General features: G+C 39.5%; 1 protein-coding gene across 1 annotated transcript; it reads left to right on the forward strand.

The window, feature by feature from the left end:
- Nucleotides 1-222: 222 nt before the first annotated feature.
- On the forward strand, nucleotides 223-19,952 carry aff1 (AF4/FMR2 family, member 1). The gene is made up of 19 exons (XM_074690486.1): nucleotides 223-445; nucleotides 5,084-5,204; nucleotides 5,412-6,200; nucleotides 10,093-10,134; nucleotides 10,405-10,491; nucleotides 10,610-10,643; nucleotides 12,101-12,158; nucleotides 13,229-13,370; nucleotides 13,469-14,428; nucleotides 14,515-14,603; nucleotides 14,686-14,890; nucleotides 15,001-15,086; nucleotides 16,158-16,221; nucleotides 16,309-16,445; nucleotides 16,573-16,644; nucleotides 17,944-18,037; nucleotides 18,165-18,208; nucleotides 18,310-18,536; nucleotides 18,665-19,952. The coding sequence occupies exons 1-19, from the start codon at nucleotides 393-395 to the stop codon at nucleotides 18,787-18,789; spliced, it is 3,429 nt and encodes a 1,142-aa protein (XP_074546587.1). The 5' UTR covers nucleotides 223-392; the 3' UTR covers nucleotides 18,790-19,952.
- Nucleotides 19,953-20,158: the final 206 nt, after the last annotated feature.

Raw genomic sequence — 20,158 nt, forward strand, 5'->3', positions numbered from 1 at the left:
CTGCTGCTCAGGGGTAGAAGAGGAAAGTTTGACCAAACTGTGCTGTAGAAGACTCAGATCCGTTTGTAATGCCAATTAAAGAGAATTTCTTCGTTTCTTTTATGATTAACCAAATATGTGAGAGGAGAACGAATGCTTTAGAAATATTTCAGGTAAAGTTTGTAGTACACTGAGTATAAAAAACCGAGCTTGGTCCCCGAGTGGCTGAATAGAGTAGAACAATCCAGTTGGCAGAGGGAGACAGAGAGAGTGGATAGCCCTAAGTCGCACAGTTAGCTGACAACTATCAAACAACGACGGCCTGACAAGTCATTAAAATTGTCCACAAACCTCCACCGGTAAACAATGTGACCAAGACAGGAGAGCACCGTGGGGAGCACTGTCAGACACACATGACAGCCAACTTCGGTTGTTGTGAGGGGCGCACCATGGAATCTCAGCCGAGGTAGGCAGACATGGTTAGCCACTAGCTGCTAGCTTCACAGCTTGTCTGGGTAGCTGACGGTAATTGGCCTGATACAGTTAGCTGGTGTTTCGGTTTGAATAGCGACCTTTGCTATCCGGCGACTTCGTTGTCGCAGCTGTTTTAAACGGAGGTATACGTAGCTGTCAACGCAAGTGTCTCTTTATTTAGCTTTGCATTATATTATTTAAATATACTTGTTATACCCCCTTTGGTCTTTAAAAGGTGTCGCGTATTTCAACTTAGACCCCTATCCAGTTGACAACGACCATTGCATTTGGCGTGAAGTCACCAGTTATCACGGTCACTCCTTGAACCGAAACACCTGCTCCCTCGCTAGCAAGGCTCTTAACACGTCTCTAAGTTAACTTATTGTGTGAAACTTTGTCAGAGTATATAAAGGAAGATTTTTTAGTACTGATTTGTCTTTAATTTAAAACTGACATTCAGGGTTTTCACGCTGGGAATGCATTTTCGAGAAAGAGGTGGAATCAGCTGGGAAGAGCAAGCTGATGTGATTTTTACCAGCTGGTCAAAAAGAGGCTGGTCACTTTTAGCCTATGTTCTCTACATACGATTGAATTTAGTTTTTTACACACGAATACAATTTGTCTTGCATATTTACAATTCATCTTGAGATGTTTTAGCAATTTTGTCAACTGACAAGTAGGGATGCACAATATTATTGTCACAATATCGGTATCGGCTGATAAAAGCTTAAAAACACGTTTATCAGTATCGGCAGGTATAAAAATTTCTGCCGATAAGAACAGCCGATAAGGTGCTATTCAGTTAGGATTATTATTATTTTCCATCTGAAAAATAAGCTCCTTAAATAAAATGTAGCGCTTCATTTATTTGCACTGCAGAGCTCTGTGTCTGTCACCAGGTTGTTACAGTAGCTCTAAAATAATCAAATGCAACTTGGTTATGTTTAAAAATGCATCGTACATTTAAAGTTCATGTGATCTAAAGACATTAATTTTCTGTATTTCAATACTGAATGTCTTGAGTTTGAAAAAATAATACATTTCTTATTTATGGTAAAATCAAATGTTTTTTGTCTTGTTTTATGTGTGTTTCTTAAAAAAATAAGACAGTCACAATAAGAGTAACATATAAATTCCAGTACAGGATAGACTTAGCTTTCTTTACAGTGAAAAAAACAAACAAATTTGTGATTATCTGTATCGGTATCGGCCAAAAAGGGTTTCGATATATCGTATATCGGCAAAAATCCAATATTGTGCATCCCTACTGACAAGATGTATGACAGAGGGACATCAGTATGTGTGTCATACAACAAATTGATAAATCCATTTTACCTTGAGTGTCATTTTTTTGAGAACAAGCTCTAAATTAAAGGCCGTGCAAGAACTTTATTAGTGATCTTGAAATAGTATCACTGTTATTTATTTGCCTGTTCATAAATTATGATTAAAAGGGGCTGTGAAGAGTTTTAAAATTATCTTGAAAAAGTCTCCCAGCCTGGTTGTAATCCACACTTTAAAATGAGATTATCAGCACCAATATCGATTATTCCTCAATGCTACTTTATAGCTTCCTGATTGGGCCGAGCAGGACCAGATTGCTTTACGGCACGCCTGAGTCGCTATGACAACACCACACTGACTGACAGAGTTTAGTAGTGAGAAGAGGGATCTGAGTTTTCTCTGATAAAAAAGGATTGCTTGGATTGATTTTATAGTAATGGTGGACACAGGAATCAAACCATGAGACATACCACATTAGTAATCGGAGAGTGCAATTCTTTGTTTTTTGTGTTAGTGGCATGCAAAGATATGAAAACACCATATAAGTGTGAAAACCAATAGAGCAAATCCAAAAAGATTGTCTTTGTCTCTCTGGGCGCTCTCTGCTGTGTGTCTGACTTTGTGTCTTTGAAGTACTGTTCCATCTTAACTTTTGACGTGTTTCCTTTTGAAGTGTTATTTTCAGCATATTCCTAAAAACCCCTCCGGCTGTCAATTTCATTCAGTCATGGAGTTTTGAGAAGTGCAGCTACAGCTCGCTGTTTTCTCCTTGTCCTGCAACAGAGGTTGATTTTCAGGAGGCAGTGCTTCCTAGCTGACTCATGCTGAAGGTTTTGTGTGTTTTTTATTTCTTATAAAAGTGTTTGAGAGACAGAGCCTGAAATATTAAAGCAGAACTTTGTACATGTCTCAGAGTTTGTTCTTCTAATAGCTCATCTGAATCTGCTTCATTGACTTGGGTCATTCTGTCTTCAGATTTTGTGACTGTAAATTGATTTCTCTTCATATGACTCATCAACCTATGAGCTAATAAATGATCTTTTAATCTCCTGGTATTTATCATCAGTGATTAGTTGGTTTGGCGAATCAAAGCTCTGACTCACCTGAATGGAATGATCTCAGGGGAAGGTTTCCAGCAAATTAAAGTGAATAAACAAACTACCAGGAAAACTTGCACAGTTAAACTTGTATGGTGATATTTTTTAAGGTCCACCTTGCTAGTACCAGGTTGGACCCCCCTTTTGCCTTCAGAACTGCCTTAAATCTGGGTGGCATAGATTTAACCAGGGGCTTGTAACGCTCAGAGATTTTGCTCCGTTTTTGACACGATAGCATCACACAGTTGCTGTCAGCTGAACATCCATGAGGAGAATCTCCCGTTCCACCACGTTCGATCTGGTGACTGAGCTGATTTGAGCTTTGTGACATCCTGCTCCAAGTATCCATCAGAAGATGAGCCGTAGTGCTGGGCAATATAAGAAAAGAAGGGGCGGAAATGATGGAAGAGGCATTTGCTTCCTCTCTTGTAATAATCCATGCCTCTATCCTCTGACCTCTGGCATCAACTGCCACATCACGTTTGGTCACACACTTTTCTTCTCCATCCTGATGCTCAATTTGAGCTTCAACAGGTCTTCTTCATGTATAAATGCATTGAGTTGCTGCCATATGATTGGCTGATTAGATCTAAGCGTCAGCGAGCAGTTGAAAAGGTGAACCCTATCAAGTTGCCAGTGACTGTGTAAGCTAGTTAATACCAGATGATGACTTGTGTGCTCCTTCACACACAGTTTGTTCCACTTGCTATATTCTACTAACCTGACACGCCAGACGGACAGTTTCATATATCCACCACGGAATTATTTCACTAGTCCATCTGGGTAGCAGCTCTTCCGATTTGTTTTCAGATGCGGGACTTTAAAAAAAAAAATCAGCAGCTGGTGATTGGACGACCGTTCTGATTAACACACTCACCACAGACCAATCTACATCAAGCCACGGTGTGGCGTAGCTTATGTGAGCCGATGCTTCTACGAAACAATAGATGAACAACTACTGAATCACGAGAAACAGCTGTAAAAAAGGCGTTAGACGACAGCTTCCGTTTTTATAAATTTAACTTAAGAATCAAAGGAACGCTGACAAGCACGAAAGTCTGCTGATGTCACGTCTGCTCCCACAGCTCCCGCCTCTCTTCCCTGATTGGGCCGGTCAGAATTTAGCCGAGTGAAATTGTTGGTCTTTGGAGCCTGGCAAGATGGACCTGCAGGAGTTCAGAAACTGAATCAGGCAGGTCCGTCTGCTCTGCAAGGTTAATATTCTACTGTGTAGGTTACGTTTATCTTCATTTGCATGATCTGTTATCTAAAGAAAAAGTATGTACTGATTAATACCTTAATTAAACTTATTTGGATGTAAGAAAATATGAAAAGATATTAAGATAAAATGCTGGAGCTACCTCTCTACAGTTGCTTCAGGAATAATTTAAACCCTGGTATCTCCTTGAAAGCTCTGGTCACGTCATCATTAGGAGGAGACACTAACAGTGTGTTTCATGTTTGGTGTTGAAAGCATATTTTTCACAGGAACATGGTGTTCCTCCTTTCTCTGGTGGTTGTAGTAGTGTCGGGCCTGTGACTGGGCAGTGTCAGTTTGTACTGTACCAGTAGTTTGGCCGGTGTCTGCTAAATTAATGAGTAGTTGCTCATCCATTCGGCTTAATCCCAAATCTGTGCTGCTCCACTTGTTGCCATGGAAGCGTTCCTGTGGGATGGCAGTGAATGATCAGCCCTGTAATTTTAGGAAGAAAGCTGTTGGATTTAAAAATATACGTAAGTTCCCTTTAATACATTAAAAGTCTCACACGGGGTCTGCTGCTGTGAGGGCGTCTGTTATTGTACAGCTCATTTTCCGACAGTAAACAGAGTCTTTGTGGGATCATATCAGGACGAGTGGTCGTAATCATCTTTTGATGTTTGCATGGGCGGCCTGCCATCTTCAGGGACTAGAAGGAACAGATGTGATGTGTGTTGTGCTGAATCCTCATGGCGTCCCTGAGTCTAATTACACTTGTCTGTAGATATGATGGGCACTGTCTTCTCTCATTAGGCACTGTAGCTCTGCCCCCAGGGTAGATCAGTCTGCGACAAGATGCCTTCAAATTGCACACCCTAAAATTTCTGTTGTTTTCACTGTAAGTGACTCTTTCATACGAATCACTCATGTTTGTTGCTCCAAGTTCTGCTCTGTCTCTTAGCTCTGGGATTAAACTAGCTTAAACATCAATGTCACAGCTAATGTGGTTCACTTGCAAATGAAATGCTCTGTCTTTTGACATGTTTTCCAGTGTATACAATGAAGAAAGGAATATTCTCCGCCTCCGAGCATGGGAACAGAGGAACCAAGAAACGAGCCAAACCCCAGAACTCAACACTGAGAGTGCACCACTATTTGGGCAGCCATACAAGGTCAGTATTGCAAAAGAGGAGTTTTAATGAATCTGGTGAATTACGAATTACTCACTGCTGCTCATATGGGACCATGCACCCATGAAACCTGAACCCCTGCCAATGCCGAACAGCTTATTCTTCCATTGACTCTTGTTTTGAGTGTCTGGTACCCCCAGGTGCCTGATTGTCCTCATAAGACCTGTAACGTTTTCTTCTTCTTTTCAGACGAACAAAGGGGATGAGCTTTCCAATCGAATCCAGAGGATGCTGGGAAGTTATGAAGATGTGAACTACTCCCATCCTTTATCCGTAGAACCTTTACCCATTCCTGTCTATTTAACTTTCACTCAGTCGGATCGGACTCAGTCGAACACAGAAAAAACATCTCAACCCCCATTCCATCAGCATGTCAATAACGTTTCCAACCCGAGTCAGAGAGCTCCATCTAGCAGTGGTTACTCCTCTCAGCCCACGAGGACTTCTACTCCTTCTTCCTCTTCTTCTTCTTCTTCTTCTCCAAACCCCTCTGGACATTTGTCAACTTTTCCTGCACACAAGAAAAGCAGAATTCAAGTAGATCTTGGAGTCCAGGAAATGTCCCCTTTGTCTCCTGATGTGAAGCTGCAACCGTTCCTGCGTTCCAGTGACCACGACAACACAGACACTAAGGACACCTTTGACAGACAAGGATCTACACAGGCCCTTTCGGAGTCCTCCTGCTTTATGGATATTTCCACAGTCCACATGAAACTGTCCCCCATAGACCCTCCTCAGCCGCATAACAAAGGCAACACGCTGCCTTCACAGACATTTCCTTCACTCCTGTCATCCAAGCAGCCTAGTGTGGTCATGACCCAGAAGCCAACAGCATATGTGCGGCCTATGGATGGTCAGGACCAGGTGGTCAGTGAGTCACCTGAGCTAAAACCTTCACCGGAGCCTTATGCACCTCTACCGGAGTTACCCAACAAATCTGACCTGGGCAAAAGGAAGGAACTGCCACAATATTTGGAGGTGAGCAGATTGCCTTAAATATTAATCCTTTAGCTTTTAAACCAGTAAAGCAGTGAGACTGAGGCCCCGTTTACACGACATCGTTTCATCTAAAAACGCCAAAACGCAGTGGAAAAAAAATCTGCGTTTACACGGAAAGGCTGATGGACTAAAAACGCTGTAGTAAGCATATCAGGCCTGTAGGTGGTGCTATTACTGTCTTGTCCAGGAGCTGCTTTTGGGAGATCTCCACCGAAGTAGAGTTGAGCAGGTCATCTGGTGTATTGGGGAATACCAAGTTCAAAAGTGGAGCAACAGATGCACATTTTGTTGAAAGACAGTCAGCAGATTGAGCAGCACAAGCACATCACGGTAGTTCGCGACGATCGTAACAACGGTACTGTTGTCCTGTTGTATGCGCGCGCGTGAGGCGGAGTGTGACGTCAGCGTTTTCACTGAAAACGCCGGCTTACTGTTTACACGGCAATGGTGTCGGGAGCGTCTCAGAAAAATTCCACTCTGGAGGCTGTTTTCAAAAGTTTGCATTTTAGGTCGGCTGAAACCCTGTTTCCGTGTAAACGCAAGGCTGAAACGCAACAAAACTTTTGCGTTTCACCCCAAAACCGTTGTCGTGAAAACGTCCCCTAAGGAAACGCAAGCAAAGGACAAAAAGTAAGGAAAAAGATGTTTGGTAGATTATTTCTTTACTTCATGGAAATACTTTCTATTTTTGAGCAGCACACAAATAAGATATGGAGGGCAGATGATGAGGCTTTTAAGGGTATATTTATTGGACGTATCCTCCACCTCTAAATACTTCCACTGTCTGATTCTTCAAGAGGACTACAGAAAGTCTACACATCGTCACACAGCACTTTGTGCATAATGTTCTTTGAGATAAGAGGATTGTGTGCAGCCAGCTGAACTCCTGTTCGACTCCATTCACCTGCACTCTGCCTCTGTTACTCACACACATAACACAACCCGTGCACGTGCAGCACTCCACACCTCCCTCCTGCAGCAGTACAGCGCTGAATGTGCTGCTGTTATTACTGCTAATCCACCACAGAATAGCTCGGCATTTCCTCACGCTCCAAACTTTACCAACACCTGCTGTTTCAGTGATGTGTACAATTTAAAACCACAAAAAAGATGGCTTGGTTTAGGAAGTTATGCGTAACTGGAAGAATAATAAATCCACAGACCATGGTCAGGTGATCAAAGTTTTGTTTATATCGGGTTGGGGAGGCTGTAGATACACTACAGTTTCCACATATCTTATTTTTATACAGGTGTATATCATGGTGTGTTCAACTAATCTATATTTTTTGTTTCTGTGTACATACGTGACCTTTGTTGCCTCTGATAACTTCAGCTCTGGGCTCAGCAGAACAATAAATGAGCTTTGTCACCAACTTACATAACTGCTCTGGAGGCCCGTTCAGTCTGACCTTATCTCAAACACTGTTCATTCAGAAGAGGAGGAAAAAACTGAAAGACAGGCCTGAAAACAAACTGAAATGAAGCCTGTTGACTCTCGACAAACACACACACACACACACAACTGCGCATAGAGTAGTGGTGCAGCGACTGAGGCTGTATTTTAAGGTACTGAAGCAAAGAGTCCTCTCTCTGTACGCCATAAACATTGTTTTTCCAGAAGTGTTTGCAGGTCAGTTACTCTCTTCTACTTTTCAGGTCAGAAATCTCTTTATGCATCTGCGAACCAAAGACATCAACAAATTAACACAAGATATTTTTATCATAATGCTTTGGCAATTTTTCTCACACCTAAAAAGTAGCTTTTACATAACCACAGTTGTTACACTGTAAAAACTGGAATCTAAACAAGTGTTTATGTCTTATGTTCAGTGAAAATTGTATTGTCCTGTAGATTCATTAGTCAACTGTTAAGTCCAGAAAACGTCTTATTTTAAATATTACAAGTAGGGCTGTCATTTTGACGTGTTAATTAGATTAATTAATTACACAGCAAATTAACGCGTTATAAAAATTAACGCAGATTAATCTGGATCCCAAACTCGCGGGGCGTTCAAAGACGCACTTATTTTCAAATGTCTGGCATTTACAAACCGTTTGTCCTACTTGGAAAAAGTGGTGTTCTCATCAGATTTTCAAATTTCCGACAGTCCCTGAATGTATCACACTTGACGTCAGCAATATGCTTTAAACCGGGGGAGAAGCGAGAGGGATTTTTGGGGGACTGCCGTCCACATCTCGTTTATTCACACGTCCTTTTTGAAAATCTGCAGAAAATCAACCGTTTGCTCTAGCTCAATTCTGTAAAAAACAGATAATTCCACACTCTTTACTGCATTAAACAAGCCCTGAATGATTGATATATGTCCTTTATTTAAATGAAAAGAATTCTTTGAAAATTTGCTTCCATCTTCCCTTTGTCATGTTTCAGCTTGGGGCTGCTCTGCACCAATCAGCAACAGTTTGTGTGTTCAGAGTTTGTAAAACTGAAAATACTTCACTTTTCTTTGGTCCAAGACTTGAATAAAGTGTTTTGTACATAGTTCCTCACAGTTTTTAGCCTTTAGCCCTGGTTCTCCTGACCTCATAGAAGTATAGAAGTTCATATTACAGTGAAAATTGAGTCCACATCGAGTAAAAATGTGAACAGAAGCAAAAAACGTCCTAAAAATCAAATAAGCTTATCTTAGGTTCAGGACTGTGTAGATTTTGTAAAGATAGAACCATAAAACTTTTCTCATGTGTTCCTTATGCCTCAGGGTACCTAAAATTGTGTTGTATTTATTCCCACCTTATTTTTAAATGTTTTTAAATGTCTTTTAATGTAATTTTAATGTCCTGGAATTCAAAATTTTGGGACCTTAAGCAGATATGCGATTAAAATGCGATTAATTAGAGCAATTAATTACAAATCCTGTAATTAATTAGATTAATTTTTTAATCGCGTGACAGCACTAATTTCAAGACATGAAGGATGTCCAAATTGCTTATAAATCTGCCAATGGCGTGAGAATAGCGTATCTTTTAAGTCTTGACAAGTAACATATCTTTTCCCCATATCCCCATTTTCAGATTTATTTTTACTCCTTAAAAACAATTCAGGGGTCATTTTTGCCTTGTAATATCTTGAAATAAGATATTTTTGGGACTTTTCAGGTGAATGAGGCTTATGTTAATTCTAATAAGACCATTTTTACTAAAAAATAAGATGTACTCGCTTAGGTTTCAATTTGTAGTGTAGATTCTACATGGGAAGCTATTTGTAAATTAAAATTAGATTTACAGTTTCAAGTACAGTTTCGAGTCAAGACTTTTTCCATTGTCATTCTGAACTGAGGCCCTGTAACTTTTAAAGTTAGATGTTTTCTTTAACCCGACCACTGCTTGATTTGTTCCCCTTCCTTTTTATCTTTGTAAAACTGTTCACCATCACTTTCCATCAGCTTCTTTTGGTTTGCGCGGTTTTCCTCATCTACTCTTTCCTTTGCATTTGACTTGTGAGCCATAGACTGGGACCTAAATTTTAGAGAGAGGAATATCCTCCCTGTTTCTGAATAATTTAGAGTGTGACAGAAACATATTTGCCACAGTGTCAACAGGTAGAGGGGAACTACTAGGTGTTGAAGGCTTTTCTGCGAGATGATTTGATTTTCGATGTTTGGTTGTTGTCCAGACTTCTGTCCTCGCCTGCTGTCAAAAAATAACACCGTGTCTCAGTGCGATGTTGACCAATCTGTATCTAAAATTAACAGTCCGATAATATTGTGTTACGACTGCACTTGGCTGAGAGCTAGAAGCAGATGTAATTTGCCTTTTCGGAGTTTCAAACACAATCAGTAAAACACAGTTCTTTAACAAATAAATGATTTTTGTCTGTGTAATTTTGTCCTGCTTCCTTGTTTCCTCTCTGCAGACGAAGATCAGTGAAACTCAGTGTGTGGAGGAAATCTTAAAAGTAAGTTCAAGTCGTAAGAGTCACCCTTTTTTTGCCAGCCTAAATGTGTGAATTGAAGTTAAGAAAGATTTAGATCAAAGTTTATTCTTTTTTGTTTGCCAACTTTTTGAGACTCTTTTGTGCATTTTTTTGATAACACTGCAGCAAACAAACACAAAAAAAAAGATAATACGTTTGTCATGGTTGTCGTTTTTGATCACAGACCTTGTTATATACCAACTAAGTCCAGGTGCACTGAGGGCATCATGCTCTGTCTGTCTCTCTTTGCAGGAAATGACCCACTCATGGCCTCCTCTCCTGACAGCTATACACACACCTGGCTCAGGTGAATCCTCAAAGTCCCCGTTTCCAGCAAAGGTAAAAGTTCTCAGATTGAGAATGTTTGGATTTGACAGAGTGTTGAGTCAGATAAACAGATCTTCATTTAACACGATCGGCCCAGATGAAAGCTCTGTGTTTGTCTCTGTCCTCACAGGAAGCAGAGCATGTCTCGTCACGTCCTGGACAAAGTAAGTAATGAAGAGAACGACTCAGGCGAACAGAAAGGATGAACCTGATAAAAAAGAATGATGACGCAAATATTATGAAACTGTATTATGAAAAATAAACACCAGGAAAATCTGGGGCTAGTCTATTATGCTGATGATTGATGTTGGAAGCAGATTTATAAAGATAAATATCCTCTTCTTCCTGCTCTGCTGGAAAGTCTCAAAGGTTCCCATAGTAACCTTTGAAACCACCATTCTGAAAACTGACCACAAATAGCAAAGAAAAGAAAGACGCCTGTAATTTTCTCTCAAATAGTGCTCCACCAAGACAGACATTCACATATACATTCACGAGTCTCTGTACTTCCAGTTTCTCACAGTAGACATCATTCCTCCTGGTGTTTTGGTTTATTACCAGAAGGTATTCTTGTTCCCCCTGCAGATATTAACAGTTTCCTTATCTTTAATTCATTAAACTGCTTCTTATTTTAGATTTGATGATTTTTCAGAAAAAGTATTGTTACTGTAAGTTTTTTTTTAGCATCATAAGCTGTAATTATGTACATACACATAACGAGAAGAAAAATAAGTCCATCTGTTGTGCAGTTTATACTTTGTTTATTGATGCATTTGTCATTCTTAATGCAAGTTGATAATACACTTTTTTACAGTTTAACTCTCTAAAGACTTTATTCAAATCAAAGTCACACAACCTTCCCACCAAGTTATCTTACTTGAGCGTTTGCATAGCATGTTCTGTGGCTTTACAGGCTATTTTGCTCTGTCTGACACCAAGTTTGAGATAAATAGTAATAATAAATAGTGTCACTTTACAGCAGGGGTGGCCAACCATTCAGAGACCAAGAGCCACAAAAATTACCATGCTACTACAAAGAGCCACATCACACACACACACTTCCTCTGTCATGGAACTACATAAGATAAAAATCAATAGATTTCCAATTCTTAAAGCAACATTTACTTTGTAAGCGTGTTTCAGTTTGTACTTGGAGCCGTGTCTAAGACAAGTTTCTGTTTTTACTGCAGAAGACACAAAGTTCCATCCATCTATCTATTTAGCTATGAGCACATGTGCGATGTTGGGAAAAGAAACCGAAACTTAAGTATCAATCCCATCACCCAAGTATTGATCAATACTGATCACTACATCAATATATAAAAAATTTTAGATTGATTGATACACCACTACTCATAATAACAATAATGAATAGATGAAAGAGCCACAGACCAAAAAAGCAAAGAGCCGCATGTGGCTCACGAGCCGCAGGTTGGCCACCCCTGCTTTACTGTGACTACAGACTTGTTGAACTCTAGAAATTGAGTCTGGTCTCCTGACATGACATGGATATGTTGACATGTAGATATACTCATTCAGATGGAAATCACCTTTTGCTTTAACTAAGCTTGTCGTTTAAATTTATTTATCTTAAGTTATTCTTCTCTCTTGTTTTCACTAGAAAACTGTCTCTCCCCATCACTGAATCCACCTGAGCCCATCCAGCAGAGCTCCCCATCGTAAGTGGATCTTCAAGGAAATATATATTTTTTAAGTGTTTTCATGCCTTTTATTGAGGACAGGTGGATAGAGCAGGAAACCACTAAATCAAACTAGTGCAGTAAAAGGTTTGGACTCAAAGTGCAACTGAAGTTTTGTTTTCTAGGCTGTAAGTCACCAAAATTCAAGAGTGATTGATTTCTTGATTGTTATTACGAAGGATACAGTGATTCCCACTACAGAGTTGTGTCTAAATACATTTTTGGTCTCATCACTTTTGCAGAGATTTCTTCAGATTCTCTTGGTGCTTTTTTTGGACTGTGGTTGATGATGAAAACCTCAAATTCTTTACATTTTTTAACGGAAGAAAAGTTTTCTGACACTGTAGAAGCATTTGCTTACACAGTCTCTCACAGATTAGTGAATCAGTCAGACTTTGTTTGTAAAGCTCTTTTTATACAAAAAACCCAACAACATATGGATAATGATACAGAGCCCTTCACAATATTAAACTTATGTTTGTTTGTGTATGTTTAGCTGTGCTTTATATTTATTGATATAGGGAAAGAAGCAAATTAAAAGTTAAAAAAATAAAATAGACAGCTAAGACAAAAGAAATGGGGGTATTAAATAAGATAATAAAACATTGAAAGATAATTAAAAAAAAGCATAAGCAAGCATAAGATAAGGGTTAAATAATAATAAGCTGTAGAAACATTGAAAACCCCATCGTGAAACAGGTAAAGTCAGACAGTATACGGGGTGTTAAAACATATATGAATATAAGCAAATAAAGTCAAATGGGCTGAAATAAAGTACAACTCAGTGAAAAATCACAACAAAAAGGCCTGAAGTTTGTGTTTTAAAAATGTTAAGACTCTTAATTTTTCCAGAGGTTGAAGAAATTCTCTCTGGCATCAAATTTTAATTCAGCAGAAATTTTTAATGAAATGGTTGCAAATGGGGTTTTTTTGCACCACTTTTGAAAGCAGTATAGGATTTTAATGATTCGCAAGTAATAAAAATCTGTTTTTAGAAACATTTTACTGCTAAATCGGTATGGTGGTGTTTGTGTGTCTCTCTGCTTTAGATCTGTACAAGCAGCACCCTCCAGAGGAGCCGAGTCGGGCACCTCTAGCGATTCAGAGAGCAGCTCCAGATCAGAGTCTGACAGTGAAAGCGCCACAGAGGAGCTTCCTCAACTCCCCGCAAAAAACTCGATCAAATCAGAGGTGACTTCTCTCTCATCATGTTTGTAGGAATTCAACACTACTTTCATTCACTGATCTGTAAAATCATCTGAAAATCAAATGTTTCTGTCTTTTTGAAGCCCAATGCACCAGCAGTGACCCACGGCGATTGGCAGCTGGGAAACTGGAAATGGCCCACCCAGAGCTCAAGAACCGAGAGCCAAAGCGGCTCACAGGCCTCCGACAGCCTCACTCACAAACAGCCTAAGCCCACTCAGAGCACCAAACGCTCTGGTGTGGAGGTGGTGAATCCCACCAAAGACTCTAAACCTCAGATTTCTTCTCATATGAACAAGTCCAGTGAAAGACTTGGAAAACCCCAGCTGTACAGGGAAAGCCCTCAGGACAACCACAACCAGCAAGGCAGCCTAAAATCCCCCTCTGCTGACTGGAAAAGCTGCAGCAGTTTGAAACTTTCATACATCTCAAAATCCGCCGAGTCAGGTCGTTCAGACGCAGCTCAGGATGTCGTAGCCTCTCGAGACAAAGAAGCGTGTTTCACCAACAAACCAAAGGTGAAGACGAAAACGGGACATAGTAGAAAAAGTAAAGACAGTGGTAACTCTAAGAAAGAAAGTAAAAGGACTTCAAAACACAAATCGCTGGACAAGGGGACGACCAAAGCGGAGCCCGATGTCAGGCCAGTCCGGTGTTTATCCTGTGGTGTTGGATATCCCAACCCCTGTTCCTGCCCCACTCAAAGTCCTGCCCAGCCTGACCAGCTGCCACTCGCCCCATCAGTCACAATCAGCAAACCAAAGTCAGAGGAAGTCTGCCAAACGGGCACCAAGATCCCTCACAAAACAACCAGCAAGCACTTACAGAAGACCAAGCGTGAGGCTAAAAGCACTCGATCTCTGCTGGTGAGCATTGATCTCAGCCTGCTATCAAGAGTGCCCCAGAGCTCTGGCCCCCATCAGGAGACGCCCTGCATGTCAAAGAAACCAGAGCTGAGTGAAGAGCAGCAGGGAGGAGGAGGAGGCAGTGCTGCTCCAAAACACAAACTTACCAAGAGCAGCAAAAAGAGTATACCTCAAAATGTGAGATTAATGATGAAGTCTGTTTAAATTTCAAACATGAACCCAATAAAAGTTTTATTTACATGTGTGATTTCTTCTTTTTTCAGGCTGAGGTAGAAACTAAAACAGTCCCCAGGAAGAAACAGAAGCTGGAAAACAAGAATACCTCATCAAGTCATGCATCAGTCAAACTGGAGTAGGTGGTCTAAATCTGATAAATCCCACGGATTTGTTAAAACGTCTTTCAAATGACAAATTTCTCTTCTTGTCTCCCACAGCAATTCAACAGAAAGCTCGGAGCAAAAGAAGGCAATGAAAAAACCTTTGCAGCAGCCTGCGGTTACCAGAGATTCTGAGAAAGAGTCAAAGATGCAGAAAAGCTCGTCAGGGGAGGTTTTGGAGACCAGTAAGGATAAGGAGGCTGCGAACAGAAAAAACTCCCAGAAGCACAAGAGGAAAGGGAAGCAAACAGAGCGTGAAAAGGTGATGGTCAAAATTGAACACATAACGATCACGTTGGCAAAAAACTGAGACAAACTGTGAGGTCTTTAAGGGATTGTTTCACCAAAGTTTTGTCCTGCATTCTTCAACAGAAGCTCCCAAAGAAAAGCATCTCATCATCTTCAAACAAAGCCAGGGAAGCTCTGTCCAAAAGGCCTCTGGTCCGATTTGAAGACAGGTAAAAAAAAAAAAAAGTTGTTTCAGCTATGTTAGCACCAGTGATGAAAGTTTCTGATGCTGAAAGGTTCTGAAAGGCAGAAAAAGCCAGAACACACTTGTTCATATTATCTTGTGACTGGGACAAAAAGTGGCGCTTGAATTGTTTGTAAATAGAAAAAAAAAATCTGCCAATGGTGGAGGAAAAATTACTTCTCAAGTTTATTGAGGTAAGGAAAATGTCTCAGTACAAGACACCAATCAAGTACATTTTCCTCACCCTATAAGCACATTTGTTTGTGACATTTTTGTCTTTTATTATCTTGAAACAAGACTCTTTATAAACATAATAATTGATATTATTATTATTATATTGTTGCTGTTGTTGTTATTATTATTATTTTTTTTTTCCCCTCTCAAACTTTTTTTTTTGTCTTTATTTTTTTGTATCGCCTTTTTGGCATCATATCTAAGGTTTTCCCCCTCTTTATTGATCCTTTCCTCCTAAATTTAGTCTCACTACCTTGTTTTTATTCACTGCTAATGATGGCCCCTGATTAAGACCAGAATAGGTCACAATCTGCTGATTTCTAGATTTTCTGCCATGTAAAATAAAATCATTTTAACTTATTTTATCACTCATTTGTAAAGCAAGCCCTCAAATATTCACAGAGCACCATTAAGTGATCAGCACTTGCACTTTTTGTTTTTGTATTGTTTTCATATTGTCAGTCTGTTTGTGACTGCTTTGAGGACTCAGGACTACCTGCCAAGATGTCTCTGAATTAGGTCAAACCTCCACCTTAATAACAAAATGAAGTCCTTCAGATTTAGATGCTCAAAGGTCAAGGATACTATGATTTCACAAAATTTGTGTTTGGCCATGACTCAGAAAGAAGTGATAGAATTTTTTTTTTTTTTTGAAGATTTATCTTTATATCAAGGAAAAATTGGACTGCTAGGATAATGACAGTAGGAACCAAAGGAAGGAAATTTTATTTGTATATCATGTGTTTGACTGATGTTGCATTCATGTGTTTAAGCTGTTTTTGGTGTGATGCTGTAATATCTGATGAGATGTTTTCTTCTGTAGGCAGCATCCAGTGAAGCATTACATAAAGGAGGCCAAAAAACTGAAGCACAAGGCCGATGCAGAGGTAATCACTGCTTCTCCTGTTGTTAAGTGTCTCTGACCCTGAGGACCACAGAATCACCAAAAACATTTCCTTGCTCTATCTCTTTAGGCAGATAAGTTCAGTAAAGCTTTCTTCTACCTGGAGGCAGCCATGTTCTTTGTGGAGAGCGGTATTGCCATGGAAAGAGATCCACAGATTTCCATGTCGTCTTACACGATGTTTGCAGAGACCGTAGAGCTGCTTAAGTAAGAAATCACTTGTCTGATTCATACATTTTCATGTGTAGAAACGTTAATTCTTCTTTGTTTGTTTCGAGTTTAATTAATTTCTAACATTAAGTCTTTCAACTTCTGTATTTCTTTCCTCTCACAGGTTTGTTCTTAAACTTAAAAGCCCAGCGGATCCTTCGGCTCCACCTTCAGAAAAAGACTTTGTAGCTTTGTGGTAAGATACAAACGATAAGTCATGTTCATAACCCCGCTTCCTATGCTCTCTGAGGAGTTTTCCATCTTATGTTTTTATTTTTTTTAACATATAGGGTTTCAGTTTTCAAGATACAAACATCCTAATCTTCAAACAAGATTTAAATCTACAAAAAATCTTTATGTTATAAGAATGCAATGATTCAATCACAGACTTAAAAATGAAATACCCCGAATGAACACTATAGATCTTAAACAGTGCATAATGTCATCAATGCAAAAATTGAAATCTAAGAAAATGTTTCTGATTTTTTAGTAAAAAAAAAATGTCTTACTTAATTTGATATGAGATATGTTTACCTGACAAGTCCTGAAAAATGTTTTTCTTCAAGATGTTAAGCCTCAAAGTCTTGTAATGATTTTTTTTTTTTAATTGGTCGATAGGGTATTTAAAATTTTTAGTTTCTTGTAATAAGACTAAAGATAAATACCTTTTACATTTGAAACAATAAAGTACTGATGCCCGGTACTTGGCAATAGGTGTCAGTACTCAAGGGTACCAATTTTTGGTTCTTTTGTTTGGTTTATGTGGTGTTTTTTTTAATTTAACATATTTATTCCTTGAAAAATAAACTTGCAATGCTGTGTTCATGTCCAAATAAATCTGCTTCTTTTCCACTCCCTCACAGTCGCAAGGATGTGTTTAGGTACCATTTGATTTTGTGTAAATCGACTCTCAGTACGACAGACAGAATTTGGTTGGTACCTTTAAAAGTATCTTATATGGTACCTATCCTTCAAGTACATTTTTGCCTTTAAATGTCTTGAAATGAAACATTAGACATAACATAAGCCACATTCACCCGACAGGTACAGTAAAACAAGAATTTTTTGCATATAAAAAAGGGATGAACACTTGTTTTGATTTCAGTTTTCGCCGCTGTTTAGTGTTTTCAAAAAGGCAAGATGGTGTTTTCAAATCTGTTGTTGAAATTCAGGTTAATCTGTTAAATTCAGGTTACCGTCAGAAGGAAATGATTAAATCATGACTTAACTCTAGCAGCACACTTGAGTCTGTGATGCTAAAGAAGTGTTTGGTGTGAAAAATGATTTAAAAAACATGTGAAGCTACATTTTAAATGTATGAAAAAATGTGGAAAGAAGGTTTGAGTCAGTTTTTAAGATTGGCATCAAATAAATGATGGTGTACTGATCCTGCAAGTCAGACTGAATTGTATGAATTCAGGTTTCTAGAGAGCTGTAGTTTTCTTTGAGTCTTGTCCATTTTGAATCATTAAACTTCATTGATCCTGTCTTATAGTCTGAAGAGCCAGTCTCTCCTGCAGATGGCCATGTTTCGTCACAAACACAGAACTGCTCTCAAATATTCAAAGACGCTCACCGATCACTTTCATGTAAGTATGAAGGAGTCACTAAAATTGTTTTGTTTCAAGTCACATCGTTTCATTTTGGTTTTGTTTGTTTTGCTTTTTGGTTAAAAGAACCTTTAAGTCCAAGATTGTATTTTATGTTTCTGTTAAGATCTCTGCTCAGAAAAATCATGACCACTCCGTCTCAACATCAAAGTAAGTCTTAATGTTATAACGAATTATACTATTAATTATATTATTGTGTCATACAAACTTTAAAGGTTCAGCTCATAAAGAAGTTATCTTTTGTCTCTCAGGTCTTCAGACACGCCGTCCCCCATGCCCAGCCTGCCGTCTCCAGCCACCACCGGCTTAGGTCCCGGCTCCACCCAGAGCAGTTTGGTTGTAGAGTCTGTCAGCAGCACCGTGGCGGTTCCTCAGGCCATCAATCAGGTGGCTTTAACCTACGTCAACATCACAACGTTGTTCCTGAGCGCTCATGACCTCTGGGAGCAAGCGGAAGAGCTGGCACACAAAGGCAGCGGTGAGATAGATTTACTTGCCCAGGATTAAACGAGTAAAGAGATTAGAGATGCAGTTTTGTCTGTACGGGCACTGTAAAACCATCTTTCCAACACTTTTTTCAAGTCACCTCTTGTCCCTTTGTTTCAGGCCTGCTGTCAGAGCTGGACACAGTTCTAAATCCACTGAGTCTCATGTCGAGTATGAGCTCTATGGTCCGGTACGTGCGACAGGGCGTCCACTGGCTGCGTCTGGACAGCATGAAGGTGAAGTGACCGTGAAGCAGCTGCTGCTCCTGAACACATGCAGGCTCCTCTTGCTGCCGCTCACTTCCTTTAGGTCACCTCAGTGAGTTAAACACTGAGCTGAACTTCCTCTCAGAACATGCACAGGTGTCCTCCTCTGTGTGGGTTTGGACTCATCTCAACCAAAACGATGGCACAGACGTCTTCTCATGCGTGTCCTCCGTGATACCTGCTCATTGTTGCACTTGTTTTTTTTCCTTTGGACACTTTTCTTACTCTGTTGCACTTTTATGAACAAGGAAATCTCGAAATGTGTCTGTTCTTCTCTCTGCCTTTATCTACCGGTTCTTTAACTTAACAAAGCCCTAATTATGCAGTTTCATGCAGGTACCAACTCAAATTTGATTTATTTCCATTTGTTATGTCATCAAAAATGATAGCTGAATATTACTTCTGTAATCCAGAAAGCTGACATTTCCTTTTCTTTTGGAAAAATAACTTTTTAAAAGTTTCCCTGCCGCAGACTCACACTGGATTTGAGAAGTTTGTGTTCTCGCTGGGACCATTTATCGTAACTCTTGTGCCTGTCACGTGATGCAATTTTGACCATTTAGAATTTGAGACGAGCCAAAAATTGGGAAATTGTTGCTTACAAAATTGCCATATATTCAGTCTCAAAAGGGTTCCTTATTTTCCTAAATCATGTGGCAAAATTTACAAAACTCAGTTTAGATTCTTGTGAAATAATGATCATGTTTAAAAGAAAAGAAGAAACTTGTGCTGTGCTCTTTGCCTTCTCTGAACAAAGACAAATCATGGGGTTCTGAGGCAAAGTGAGAAAGTAGGTAGATTAAATTGCAGAGATGATTCTGTTGAATGTTGTAAGGTGAGATCTTAAGTAAATAAATGAATGCACATGTAGCAGCTGCAAGCGTAGCACTGTGGGGAGTGTAAAGCATTTCTTTTTACAGCTACCCTCTTATCACCTGCTCCAATAACGTGACTCTAGTTTTGATGAAAAATTTCTGAAAGCTGACAGATTTATTTCACTTCTGCCCACTTTGGAACTGATGTTATTTAAGTTAACTTGTGTGCAAAAAAAAAAACTAAAACGGGGGATAAATTTTACATCCTTGACTTTCTTTTGGTAAATTTGTGGATGTAGAGATTGAAATTAAATAAACCAATCTGCACTTCTTTGCGTCTGCACCAGTTGGCTGCCGTCTTCGTTCTCACACTTAAGTTGAGCAGTAAAATGTTTACCTAATGATTAAATGGCCTGAGCTACTTCTGACTGAAGAAAGCACTTTTTTTAGTTTGGTGAAAGAACACTACGTTCACAGACTGGCAGGACTCTGCTGGTTTGTACTCTGTTGTAACTGTGACTCGGGGCAATAAT

This window comes from Halichoeres trimaculatus, unplaced genomic scaffold (genome assembly GCF_033239565.1).
Source record: "Halichoeres trimaculatus isolate MK-OKI-2021-1 unplaced genomic scaffold, fHalTri1.1 fHalTri1_scaffold_16, whole genome shotgun sequence".
NCBI lineage: Eukaryota > Metazoa > Chordata > Actinopteri > Labriformes > Labridae > Halichoeres > Halichoeres trimaculatus.

Coding starts and splice junctions, on each gene's coding strand:
- aff1 (XM_074690486.1), top strand. CDS start 393: ATGACAGCCAACTTCGGTTGTTGTGAGGGGCGCACCATGGAATCTCAG. Junction 446..5,083: donor ACCATGGAATCTCAGCCGAG/GTAGGCAGACAT, acceptor CATGTTTTCCAG/TGTATACAATGAAGAAAGGA. Junction 14,429..14,514: donor AAAAGAGTATACCTCAAAAT/GTGAGATTAATG, acceptor TTCTTTTTTCAG/GCTGAGGTAGAAACTAAAAC.